Source organism: Eublepharis macularius, chromosome 9, assembly GCF_028583425.1.
Source record: "Eublepharis macularius isolate TG4126 chromosome 9, MPM_Emac_v1.0, whole genome shotgun sequence".
NCBI lineage: Eukaryota > Metazoa > Chordata > Lepidosauria > Squamata > Eublepharidae > Eublepharis > Eublepharis macularius.
The window spans coordinates 94,632,070-94,645,385 of record NC_072798.1 but is presented as its reverse complement, the minus strand read 5'-3'; the positions used below and the strand labels follow the sequence as shown (position 1 = coordinate 94,645,385).

At 55.5% G+C, this 13,316-nt stretch overlaps 1 protein-coding gene across 2 annotated transcripts in view; it reads right to left on the bottom strand.

The window, feature by feature from the left end:
• The window catches only part of LAMB1 (laminin subunit beta 1), a 103,449-nt gene that overhangs the window by 71,196 nt on the left and 18,937 nt on the right, over positions 1-13,316 (bottom strand). For both annotated transcript variants that reach the window (XM_054988318.1, XM_054988317.1), the window contains 3 exons: positions 12,411-12,484; positions 1,241-1,429; positions 1,095-1,158 (listed from right to left, as the gene is read on the bottom strand). In XM_054988318.1, the coding sequence (XP_054844293.1) occupies positions 1,095-1,158; positions 1,241-1,429; positions 12,411-12,484 (327 nt within the window). The remainder of the gene's footprint in view (positions 1-1,094; positions 1,159-1,240; positions 1,430-12,410; positions 12,485-13,316) is intronic.

The window sequence follows — 13,316 nt, the reverse complement described above, 5'->3', positions numbered from 1 at the left end:
CAGCACTCATCAACCCTGATGCATTTTGACACAGTGCAGACTAAAAAGAACGGCACAACCAAACATGAGAAGTATGAAAGGGCCCAGACAAGCTGATTCCATGAGAGCAAGTTTGGTGTAGTGGTTAAGGGCAGCAGCAGGACTCTAATCTGGAGAACCAGGTTTGATTCCCCACTCCTCCACTTGAAGCCAGCTGGGTGGCCTTGGGTCAGTCGCAGCTCTTCCAGCCCCACCTACCTCACAGGGTGATTACTGTGGAGATAATAATAACATACTTTGTAAACTACTCGGAGTGAGTGTTAAGTTATCCTGAAAGGAGGTATATAAATAGAATGTTATTGTTATATATATGTATTAGTATTTCAGCTTGACTTCTGAAATAGTGAGGAGTTATTTCTAGGGGTGTGCAACCCCAAAAGATTCGGGTTTCCTGCTTCTGGTTTACCCATTGCAGGAAAAAAAATTGGGTAAACCCAAAACCCAAAGTGGCAAGCCGCTTCAGGTTTGGGTTTTTAAGCTGATTCGGGTTTATTAGGGAAGATTTGGCCATTGTTTCCAATGAGAAACACTGCTCCCAGCTATTTGGGGGCCTGGGGGGTCATTTTCTTCCCTAATAACACCAAATTTTCAGGGGACCCTCTATCAACCCTCCTCCCACGACCACCCAAGTTTCAGGGAGATTGGACTTCGGGGGGCATGTTATGCCCCCCCAAAGAAGATCAATGGGAAGGCAATCAGATACATTTTAGAGCTTATATGAGGACCACTCTAAAGAAAGGAAATAAACCAGCCCACACCTCACCGCAGGAGTACAAATTTTGATAGCACATCGCACCATTGTTCTATGATATATAAAGTAAGAGAGAGAGGCTGTGCTGGCAGTGTTAAAACCTGAGTGTGAGAGATCAGCACTGAAATGTCGACCCAGTCAACTAATTATTGACTGGTCTTAAACATGTCACTGTATCTCAGTCTTAATTCTTCATCTGCAAGAGGAAAGGGGTACACCTCTTAGAAGTATGGGGGAACGCTTGCAAAGTCGTCTGTGCAATTACTACAAATTTAAAAGGAAAGGGGGGAAATCGCATACGTACTTTGAATCCTTGGACTGTATGGGTCCTCAATTCTAAAAGCAGGATCTAGAGCACGATAAATTACCTGGAACAAACATGTGGATTCATAAGTAGCACAGAAATTACATCACACATAAGGCAGATCCATCATAAACAAAACTACCAACCTCTCCTTCAGTTGAAGGTTCAATATCAGAATACCGGGAATCACAAATGACATCATCTACTTTCTTCATTGGTCCCGTGTTAACTCCTGGGAAGGAGTTCTCGCAGTCGTAGGCAAAATATCTATAAACTTGCCAAGTTTTCCCAAAATCTGAGGATCTTTCAATCAGCATTGCAGATGGGCGAAACGTCTAAGAATCAGAAGCAACAGAGAGTCTGATGGAATTTTAAACTGCTTACTGTTTGGACATTAGGTTATTCAAAACAACTTGCAAACTTCTATTCGAATTTCCCCCAATTCTGCTTTATTTTCCTCACCTTTCCCCCTTACTTTATGCAATGTGGACTACACATGCCAATCTACTGCCAATGTTGAAAATAACAATAAGCCTCTTGTAACTGCAGGTGTTCAACCAGGTCAGGGCATCCATGGGCCAATCAGCATGTTAATAATGTTATTTAATCACTCAGGATGTACAAGCAGCAAGGCACACCTGCCCCAGCAAAATCCCCCAAATATGTAAGAATAGTGCCGCTTGATGGATCAAGTGCCTATAAGTTTAAAGTGAGGGCAGTACAAACTACCTTAGTAATGTCAGTCTCTCAGAATTGATGGCAAAACATAACTGTGGGCATATGGTATGGAGTATGTCAATAAGACACTGTCACCTATAGCAATAAGAAAAAACAACCATGTCCTTGTCTCTCACTTGATCTCTTTCACTTCCAGAATTTAAAAGGTAAGATTTAGGGGTCTTTCCTCCACTCCTTGAATATTCTTTTGTTATTCTGACAAATTTGCTAGATAAGGGGAAATGCCATGAAAAAACACGGGCAGCCCAATCCTAAGAAGGGCACGGAAAGTGAACAGGAACCGAACTAAGGCTTGCGAGGGCGCATCTAGCCCGTACGCCCGCGTAAGTGGCCCTCCGCCCGCGCTGGGACGCGGCGCTGGCCCGCCGGCGGGCCAGCACCGGTGCAAGCCACAGGTGCCCGGGCGGCGGCGCAGGAGTGGCGTAGAGCCCTACGCCGACGCAGGGGGGGGGGCGGGGAGCAAGGCGGGGTCGGAGTTAGTCCGCTCCCTAAGCTCCTCCAGAAGCGGGAACGCCCACAGCGGCGCAAAAAAGCTACGCCACGGAAAAAGAAGGCGTAGCCCATAGGCGTCCATGGAACGGCGAAAAATCAGCCCCCTCTCTGAGCGTCCCGCCCCGCCCCTATGGCCCGAAGGAGCATAGGATGAGAACTATCCCGGGGACCAATCAGCGTGCGCGCCCGGCGTGGACGAGCCCCCCTCTCTGCACCCAATCACCTGCGACCGCGCCCTACAAAACATCCGGCCAGCGCCGCCCAAACCCCCAGGTAAGTGAGCACTCGGCCGGAGGCTCTGCCCGTCTGCTGAGTGGCATTGCCCCTTTGAAAACCGAAACGGGCTGAGGGCATTCACATTGGCAGGCGCAGAATGCACTCGGGGGACTTTGCGAAAAACTGGGGAACTTCGCATAAAGGGGAAGAGGTGCAAATGTCTGCCTAACTCTCTTTCTACCGTGATAGAAAGAATGACTCAACAGCTAACTGATGCATGCTAGTTGCTTCTAACTAAGCACAAAAACAAACTAACCCTTCCGTGGCAGAAGGGAATGACACTTTGCAAATTAACCGCATGCTCTCCAGTTTCCTTGCAGGTGCCCTGACTCTGGCGCTCCCACCTGGTGATGACCGACGGAGTGCTGACAGGTAAGGAGGAGGTGGGGGGGCATTCCGCAGATTAGTGCAAACCGCCCATTCACCTGAACCCACCCGCTCACTTGCCGCTTTGGGTGAGGCCCAGCAGGGGTGGGGGGCAACCATGGCCGCCCCTGGCTGCCTCAGAGGCAGGCGCCTCGAAAACCACATGTGGCCAGGTGTTTGTTGTGACCAGCTCATTCCCTCCCATAAAGGTAAAGGCTTCCCAAGGCTGAGTGCATCCTCGCCAGACCGTCAGGCATCAGCTGCTGCCCTCGACCATGTGCAACCCCCCCCCCGGATGGCGGAGTGTGGGGCTTGCCTTGCCAGTGGAACGAGGCAAAGCCCACACGTGTCTTTTTCCCCCACAGGCACGTCCAGGGCATGGCTGCTCCCCCGCGCCCCGCCCTCCCCAAACATCTCTGACGGACGGTTGGCTGCAGCCCAGGAAGCACCGTCGCGCCGCGGCCTGCATCCCAGCCCCGCCCCTCCGAGCGGGAAGGAGGGCTGTGTGGAATGCTCCGGCTCCCTCGCCAGCCTAAACGCAAGCCCGCTCTTTCCAGTGCAATAAAACGAGATGTACAACCACTGTCTTCTGTGTCTGCGAGTCTGACTTCGTCCTCCGCCCCTCCCCCAACACTCCCGTCACATCTCCCCACCTGCACATTGCCACAAATGTATCCGACACACCCCGTCTTGCCTCCCCGCCCCCTCCCTCCCTCCTCCTCCCCCCCCTCCTCCTCTGTATTTGACCAGTGTCTGTACCACCCATCTGCCGAAGAGAACTTGATTCTCAGAAGCCTATGCCACAATAAAATTGGATAGTTTTAAAGGTGCTACGGGACCCTTTTTGAATTCGCTACCACAGGCTAACACGGCTAACCCCCCTGCATCTATGGCCAGGTAGAGGGTTGGGGCGGGGCATGTGAGCGGGGAGGGGGATCAATCCCCGGTGGGGAGAATAGCTGGCACCCGATAAGCAAGGGAGAGGGTGGTGCGAGCTGCCGCTGCAAGGGGGCGGGAGATGGCAGGGGAAACGGTCCACTCGCGGGAACCCTAGCCCCCACCAATGGAGAATCCAGGGTGGTGGCAGGCGGATGCCATATCCCGGGCAGGAGGTCTCGCGCGCCTGGGGAGGGTCGCCCCCATCGCAGCCGCAGCCCCAGCAACACAGTCCCATGAGCGGCCGCCTCCCAGAGTGGGTCCAGCCCCTCGGGCGTCTGCAGCAGCCCCATTGGTCATTCCAACACCTTCCACCCCAGGGCGTCCTGCCTCGCATCCAATCCCGTGGAGCAGTTGCCAGCCTCCCACGCCAACAGGCCATGGTTGTTGGGAGGGGTGGGGTGTGTCCGAGGCTGCGCGTGGCTCCGCCCTGGCTCGGCGCCGTCTCCTGCGTTCAGCAATTGTGGCCACTCGCGTTGCCCTGCCGGGGGGGGAACCACTCCGAGGCTGCCAGCCCCGCCAATCCTGCAGGGAAGGCCGCTGGCCCCGCCCACAGGGGCAGTGGAAGAGCGCATCAGCTGCGCAAAGTGGCTAAAATGCGGGAGCCCGAGGCCTCCCGGCTGGCTGCCACAGCGTGCCCCTTCCCCGGCCGGGCCATGCAGGCTGGGTGGCCACCCCAGGCCCGGGAGGGCCCCCCGATGGCAGGTTGCGTGACTGCCCCAGCTCAGGGCGGCATGCCAGGCAGGGCAGGTGCGTTAGGGCAATATGGAAGACATGCCAGAGCGGCCCCTGGCCAGTCCTTGTGCATCCTAAGCCCCCCCCCCTGGAAGGGATGCGCTGTCACCGCGGGCCTGGTCATGCGCTCATGGTGCCAGGGCAGGATATGGCTGGCAGTTCACCAAAGTATCGCAGGCAGACACGGGTCCATGTGTAGATGAGCTTTATTCCCAGTCCCACGGCGCAACGTACAGCCAGGCCCAAGGGTTCACGTCCCGCAAGGATGCACTTGAGCAGCACAGCATCCCCGCAAGGGAAGAGGGCCCTGGGGCCATAGGAAGCCAACCACCACGGCCCCCTCCCCTCCAACCCACAGGTCTGAGACGGGGGGGGGCCTGTGCTGAACCTATCCATGAACTATGCAGCTGCCAGACAGAAGATAGGGAATTGTTACATCTCAGACCCTCCAAGGTCATGCCGGCGGGCGGTGTAGTTCGGTGGGCAGCACAGAAACACTATACCCACAGCGGTCCCGGCTGCATGGAGGGCGACGGGTGGCGGGAGCAGTGGGCGGCCAGGCTCGGGGCCCAGCTCATTGCCAAGGCAGCCGGGAATGACCTCCTGGCAGATGAGGGTGCGATGACTGCGCGGCCAGTTTACCTGGAGGAGCTCTTCCCTGGCCGTGCAGAGGAGGCCCACCTCATACGAGCGTGGCTAGACACGGCGCTGTGCGAGGTGGAGCATGACGTCCTGGAAGAGGAGGTGGCTGCGGGCCCCGCGCGCAGTAAGTCAGGGTCCTCGGCGCCATCCAGGGAGCCTCCTCCGCTGCCACAGAGGGCAGGCCGTAAGGGCCCGGAGGCATCCCAGCCACTTCCGTCGAGGCGCAGGTTGCAGGTGCTTACAGCAGATGCCGGGCTGCCACCAACGGGTGCCCCCCTCCCTCTCTCCCCCCTCTGCAGGGACCATCAATGACAGGTGGATGGCTGCCATGGACCGGGTTCACGGGGCATTCCAGCAGGCGCGGGCAGCGGCACCATGTGAGTCTCGCCAACAGGAGGGGCACGGGCATGTGGGGTGGGGCGGCCTGTGGCCGCGACAACAAGCCCAGAGCCCACAGGGGCCCTGACGCTCCCATCCCCCACCTCTTGCCCCCACAGCGGCGCCCGCCCGGAGCCCCTCGCCAGATGAGGAGGAACTTGGGAGGGGCTTCACCGCCTGGTCTCCACCCCGCTACCCGCCACCCGCTGAAGACCCAGAGGGTGACCCAGTGGAGGGGCCTGGCAGGAAGCGGCCGAAGCTGGAGCCCGTCCCCGCAGACGGCCAGGCAGCTGCCGATATGCCATCCCAGGCACAGGCATCTTGGACCCCAGCCGGGCCCCTGCTCTGTAACGGGGATGCCGTGGCGGGGCCGCTGGCCTCCCCCTGCTCCGACGCGCTACCTAGCCCTCACCCTCCTGGCTGCTGAGGCCGGGGTTCTGGGTTGGCAAGCTGCTCTCTGGGCGCCTGATGCGGCCCTGGAATCGATTGGGAATAAAGCCAAGTTCGTTAACCGCTTTTCCCGTGCAGCCCGTCCATGGAGGGCGGTGGCTGCTGGCCGGGGCGGCTTTCCCATGCTCTCTACATGCAGGGGTTGAGGGAGCGGGGACTCGGAGGGGCCGCCTGGGACACCATAGGGGCGTAAAGGGCGAGTGTTTGGCCGGCCGAGCCCCCCATGGCCAGGCATGGCCCTCAGCGCGCAGCATGCCACAGGTGCTCCGCGACCCTGTCTCGCACAGCTCGGTCATGCTCCTGGGGCTCTGCAGGGGCGTCAGGAGAAAGGCGACCGGCGGGCAGCAGCCAGGGGTCCTCGCCTGGGCCCTCTGTGGCTGGCAAGGGGAGCTGCTGGCGCACGGCAATATTGTGCAGCATGACACAGGCAGCCACGAGCTTGGCGACGGTGAACGGCTGCATGGCCAGGCGGCCGCCCGTGTGATGGAGGCATCTGAAGCGCATTTTCAGCTGACCGAAAGCACGTTCGATCACCATCCTTGTGCGCCGGTGGGCCTGGTTGTAGTTGGCTCTGTCGGCGGGCTCATCCGCAGGGTATGGCGTCAGGAGGTAAGGCAGCAATGGATAGCCACGGTCACCTGCAAGGGGAGGCGGAGTTAGGATCTCCCTTCCCATCCCCGTCCCCTCACAGCTCCCCCACCAACTCCTGACCTAGGAGCCAGCCTCTCCCCTCAGGCCATGATGACAGGAGCCTGTTCAGGCCGGAGGTGGTGAAGATCTGTGCGTCGTGGACGCTTCCCGGGAACTTGGCAACGAGGTCCGTGAAGATCCCCTGGTGGTCACAGGCTGCCTGGACGTTGATACTGTAGAACCGGTGCCGATTCCTGTAGACCTGCGGCTCCTCTCTGGGAGCGCATATGGCCACATGCGTGCAGTCGACTGCTCCAATCACATTGGGGAAGCCTGCAAAGGAGGAGAAGCCAGCCCGGATGGGTGCCAACTCTGCCTCCGAGGTGGGAAAGTGGATGTGCTCGCGGATCCGACCAACTAGGGCGTCCAGGAAGGCATGCAGGCAGCGGCTGGCGGATGACTGGGAGACCTCCAAGGCCTCAGCCATGACTCCCTGGAAGGAGCCGGTCGCAAGGTAGCGGAGGGACAGCAGGACCCTCTGGAGGACGGGGATGCCCCGGGGAGCCGCAGCTTGCCCCTGAAGGGCGGGCGCGAGCTCCTCGCACAGAGCCTGTATGGCTGCCCTGTCCAGGCGGAAGCGGTCCAGGCAAGTCATGTCGCCCAGGAGCAGGGATGGCACCCTGGCCTGGAACCGGTGGCGGCGTCTGAGGCGGCGCCGCCTGAGGGCCGCTCGGACAAACACGGCTGGCAGGAGGTGGCTGGTCCGGATGGCTGGGAGCCGCGGCGGCAGTGGCGGGCACCAGGCGGGGATGATCAAGGTCCTGCCTGGAAGGAACGCAGGTTGAGTTCCAGCACCCTGAACCCCCCCCCCCACGCACAGCAGCAGGCCTACCGGTCTCAGCGGCCCGTTGCAAGTGGTGCTCAGGAGCAGGTCCTCTGTCCGCTGCATGGGCCGTCCCAGCCACCCTTTCCGGTCCTGCACCCCCTGTGCCCTCCTCCATCTTGCCGAGGGGATGGGTGAGCACATGACTAGGTGGCTGGTTCCCACCACTTATCTCGGAGACCGGACATTCCAGCGGGCACTACCCCCATGTCTGCTGAGAGCACTAGTGGCGGCGGAAGCCAGCGCCAGGCAAACTGGACGGAGGCCGAGAGAGTGCTGCTTTTTGGGCTCGTGGTGGAGAATGCGGAGGTCGCCCTGAGCACGCACAGGGGCGCCTCGTCCCGGTCTCGACGACGGGCATTCTGGCAGATGGCAGCTGACAGGGTCTCGGCTGTGGGCAACGCGCCCCGCACTGCTCACTCGGCAATGAAGCGCTGGAATGATTCTTTCGGGCCCGCGCGCAAACTAGTGCGCCTCCTCATGTCTCAGGGGGTTCCTTATGAGCGGGCCCTTGACGAGGGGCTCCCAGGCCCAGAGGCGGTCATGCGAGCGGTCATCCCGGAGGCGGTGGTGGGCGGCCTGGGCGTTGAGGTCCTGCCCGGTTAGTATTTGTGGATTCAGGGAGGCGAGGGGGGGGGGACGTATGGATCGTGGCACATGTGTGACAGGGCCTCTCCCGTGAGTAGGCACGGCCCCTGAGGGTCCAGACCCAAGCCAGGCGGAGGCAGAGGCAGCGGAGTCTGTGCCCCCCCTGGCAGAGAGCGGGGCCCAGGAACCGGCAGCCCTTCCACCGCCACAGCAAGCCCCTGCTGCCAGCGACGAGGAGCCTCAACCGGGCCCGTCGGGGGGCATGGATCCGGAGCACGGTATGTATCTGTGGCCTTGCTGCTGGTGGGGCCAGGGACCGGCTCGGCCGCCGGTCTCGGCCACACATCCAAGGCCACTCATGGCGCCGACCGGTCTCAAGACGAGGGGCTGCGGCCGCAGTTGGAATGGGTGTGCTTGGCCCGGCTCGGTGGCCTGTGGCAGCCCATGTTGGGCCGCTGCTCTTCCCTCCCTGGGGCCTCTTCCCACCCATGTCTCGCTCCAGCAGGGACCATGCGCCTGGAGATAGGCGGGGAGGTGATTGCCCAGCTGCGCGAGCTGCCACCCTCCCGGAGGACCTCTGCTGCCAGAGCGGCTCTCCTGCAGTCGCTCGGCTTCCCTGTGTCGGTGGAGGGTGAAGGTGGCCCTGGGACTCCGCCGGTTCAGGACACCTCATCGACAGAGCCGCTCGAGGAGCTGTCCCAGCCTGCAGCACCATCCCCTCCAGCCCCCCCGCCCCCGGGTGCCATGGGCCGTGTGCGGGAAGGACCTGGCTCCGCCTCTGAGGGGGAGGGGCCCATGGAGGGGATCCTTCCAGGCGCACGGGCTCGCGGCCCCCGCCCTTCCCAGCGGCTTCCCCCGACACTAGCCGCAATGTGGGCGGCGATCGAGAGGGAGCGGCTAGAGGTGCACGCTGCATGGGAGGAGGCGAACAACCGCGGCCGGGAGTTCATGGCTGCGGTACTGGAAGTGGGGGAAGGGGTCCGTGCCTCTCAAGTCCGTGCCGAAGCCCTGCTCGGGCGGCTCGTCGCCATCCTCGACCCTCCGGCCCCACCCGCTGCAGCAGCTCCACCCGCCCCAGAGGCACCCCTCCCTCGGGCCCAGTTGCGTGTGAGAGGCCGGGCCCGTGGACGGCCAAGGGGGTCCGGCCGCCGGCCTCGCCGGTGACCGCCGCTGCCGCCTTGGGGGTGGGGTGGTGTGTTTTGCTGCACAGACGGCTCTCCTACACGCCTCCCCTTCCTCACGTCTGCTGGGGGAGGTGGGATGATATAATAATAAAGGCTGATTTCTGTGCAATGGGTGTCTGTGTTCTTTGCCTTGGGATGGGGACGAGGGGGCAGGCCCGCTGTGTCTGCCTCTTGGTGGCGGCCTCAGGCCAGCCCTCCCCTTCGGCGCCACTTGGGGGCTGTCCCCTGCTGCCAGAGACTGGCTGCTGCCCTGGATTCCTCATGGCAGGGCGCCTGCCAGTCCCATGCCAACCTCTCTGGATGCGGCCGCCACGGACTTGGTGCTACATTGGGCAAACGGGGGAAAGGCTTCTCAGACTACGCCCACCCCTCTCCTTCCCGACTGCGAGCCCCGCCCGACACACGAGCCGAGGCAGTCTGCCGGCATGGGCGCGGTTTGCCTGCTGCTCTGGGGCCTGGCCGGGATCGCGTGCTGCCCATAGGCTGCGCCTTTCCTGGCCCCTCCCCCTGACGCTTGTCAGGAACAGCGCCCTTTGGCTGCGCCTGGCGGCGGCCGTGCATCAGACCCGCCCACAACACTTTCTGGTTCTCCAAAATTGCATCTCTGCGCCGCTGCGGGCGCCGCTGCGGCCACACTTTGCTGGCACAGGATCTGGCCCGGCGGCGCCGCCACACCACCAGTGCAGCCGCGTCGGCGTTGGGGCCGGCCATAGGATTGCGCTGTGAGTCTGGAAACAGACTGAAGTTATGCATTACTATATATATAAGCTGCTGTAAAGAACTCAGCACGACATAGGAAGGAAGAGGCCTGGGTTCAAATCCCCCTTCAGCCATAATGTTCTCAATGACTTTGGACCTGTCATTCTCTCTCAGCCCAACAGACCTCAGGCACAGTAGAGAGAACCATGTATGCCACCCTGAGCTCCCTGGAGGAATAGTAAGTTAAAAACATGGTGACTAAACCACATAAGGGCTTGGTAAGCCCTGTAAACCCACAGAGGTGGTGGGGGAGGGAGGTGAACAATCTGCCAGCATGGTATAGTAGTTAGAGTGCTGGACTAGAGCCTAGGAGAATCAACTCTGAATCCCCAGTTTTTCTCTAGAAACTCACTGGGTGACCTTGGGCCAGTCTTGTTTCTCAAGATAATCTACCTCATAGGACTGTTGTTATAAGTATTAGATGGAGGAAGGATTCTATAGGCCACTTTGGGGAGAAAAACAGGTTACAAATATCAGCATAATAATAGACAAACAGATGAAAACTGAAATTTCCCTGAATATTCTAACTGGAACTATTACATTGGAAAGCTAAGAAGAAATGTGATCCGACAGCTTTGTACGAGTCTGCAGAAGGAAATCTAGCAGTGCAATCCTAAACAGACTTACTCTAGCCTAAACCCACTGGAATCAATGGGCTTAGACTGGAGTCACTCTGCTTAGGACTGCACCATAAATTTAAATATTTATATTAAGCTTTTAGGAATGTATTTTTGGATACAAATTTAAATTTGATTGATGAATCAGCTACAAGATAGATAATTAAGTAAAATGTTTATTCTCTCCGAGTAGCATTATCTCTGGTAGTATTAGATGCTTATTATTTATACTGAGAATGTTCTTTATTGAAAAGAATTTCTCACGGAGTCCAAAATTTAGTTTCCAAATTACTTTCACATAAGTTATGAATTTAACCTTAATGAATACAATCCCAGTAGAGATTTTCTGAATAAAGTCTCAGTATAGCCAAGCTATGATGTATCACCCCAACAAAATACATTTTAAGCCATATGGTACATCTGTCCTGCCAGGACATCTGTTGAGAAGGAAACAAAAGTACTTTGTATACAGATGTTCATTTTCCCTGTAATGATGTCAGTCGCCAAATGTAAAAGAGTTCTAAAGCCAGTTTTTCTGTTGTCTTCCACTTAAAGAATCTTACTGCAAAGGCTTGGACTGACGTGAGCAGCACAGAAAAAAATCAGGCACTCTTGCAGCGCAATCCGAAATGGAGTTACATCATTCTAAGCAGGTGTGTAACTCTGTTTAGGATTTGCCATTAAGCAACACTGAATTTTATGCAGTCCTACGATGCTCAGCACATCAAACTTTCTCCAAGTTGAACTCAAGAATTTCAAGTAACACGAGAGAAAAGAGGACACAACTTCCAAAGCAGTTTTCAAGAAATATTCATGCCATCTTCTTGTTGCTGCCTATGAATTGTGATGACTTCCAAAAAGGTTTATATGTGTCAGCGGGAGGCCTTGCCCTGTGTTTGACGTCATCAGGGTATAGTGGACATGGGATAGGGCTTGGTGTCGGTCTTGGTGTCACTCTCAGGGAACAACCTCCCACAGAAGATTTACCCAGCCTCATCTCTGCTTTCCTTTCAGAGAGCAGCAAGAACAAGGTTATTTAGGAGGGTATGGGGTTTTAGCACAAGCTGACTAGCAGTTTTATTTTCATTCTTGAAATTTCGTTCAGCTGTTGAAATTCAACATGATTTAACTGACCTATCTTCTATTGCATTTTAAAATAAAATTGCTTTTACAGTAACTGTTAATCACACCGGATATCTGTATGAAGGAAAGGCAGGTTAACTTTTTTCAATAAACAAACATTAGCAAGAAAACAAATCCTACACAACTTGCACTTAAACTGAAATGCAGCACTTTCAAAAACAGGCCAACTCATGATTTCTGTTACAAAGAACAAACAGGAAGGAACATGAAATCTTTTTGCCTTATAAGTGTTTGGGAATTACTCATACCAGGCTTATCTACGAAAAAAGACAATTAAACTGCATCTCAAACCTAACGATTGTAGCGTCTGCTTTCCCTCTTGCATTCCAGTATTAATGGGTTTTTCTTTAAGAGAAAAAAAAAGAACAGCCCCTCGAAATCAGGATTGTTGCTGGTCTTATTTTTAAATAACTTGTTGAGCCTCTAACAACCGTCCAGAACTTGTACCCGATTGCACAATGCTCATTTGTGAATTGAGAGAATGTTATGGATTCTTTACCTTAAAGGTCATAATGAGATGAGTGAAATGGAATTCGGCTTCCAGATTCAGCTGAATGGTGATGTTTTCCAACCCTACAGGACCGAGAGAAAAGATGGGGTGTTGCACAGTAAACAAGAGCATTGGTCAGGGTTCTAATTTCATCAGTTTTTCTCCCCTTCAATCTGAACAAAACTTTGCTTGTTTTATTATTTTTGCTTGTTTGGCAGCTTCGCAACTGTCCGTAAGGATAAAACATCTGCTAGTTGCTAAAGAAACTAATTGTGTAGTACTAAACAGAGTAACTATGTTTAGGATTAAAATCCCTGTCTTTACTAGATTCTTGTGATTATGTTACTAGACTGTCAACATAAGAATACCCACAATGTCTGAATAGACCTATTCTTTATAAGTTTTTTTTATACTAAGCACATGTATTTGGAAGCAAGCTCTGTATTTAGGACCCAGCAATGTAGCCCGAGTCATTTGTAAACAGCACAAAATGCTTTACAGTATTTTTGAGCAACCAGCTACGTTAACTGATTTTGCAGTTTTTACTTCGTTCCACAACTAATTTTCCAAAGTAGCTATCACACTGCCTATTTCCACAGGATTTTTATTTATTTGGAAAAGCGATAGCCTGCTTTTTCAGAAGACGTTCACAAAGCAAAAGCAATGCAATAAAATGATTTAAAACGTAAATTATTACAAAGTATTAAAAAGTATTAAACTGTGGCATAGTTTTATATGACCAAACAATAATAACAACAACTCTATACCGCTATGACCAAGAGCATTGGTGGTAGCGTAAGTACAAGACCAGATAGGCTTTACCCAGTGAACAAAATTTTACGATCTCTAGGACCATTCCCTTGATACACTAAACAAGCTGGGTCCCACAAATAGTCAATACAAATAACTAATGAA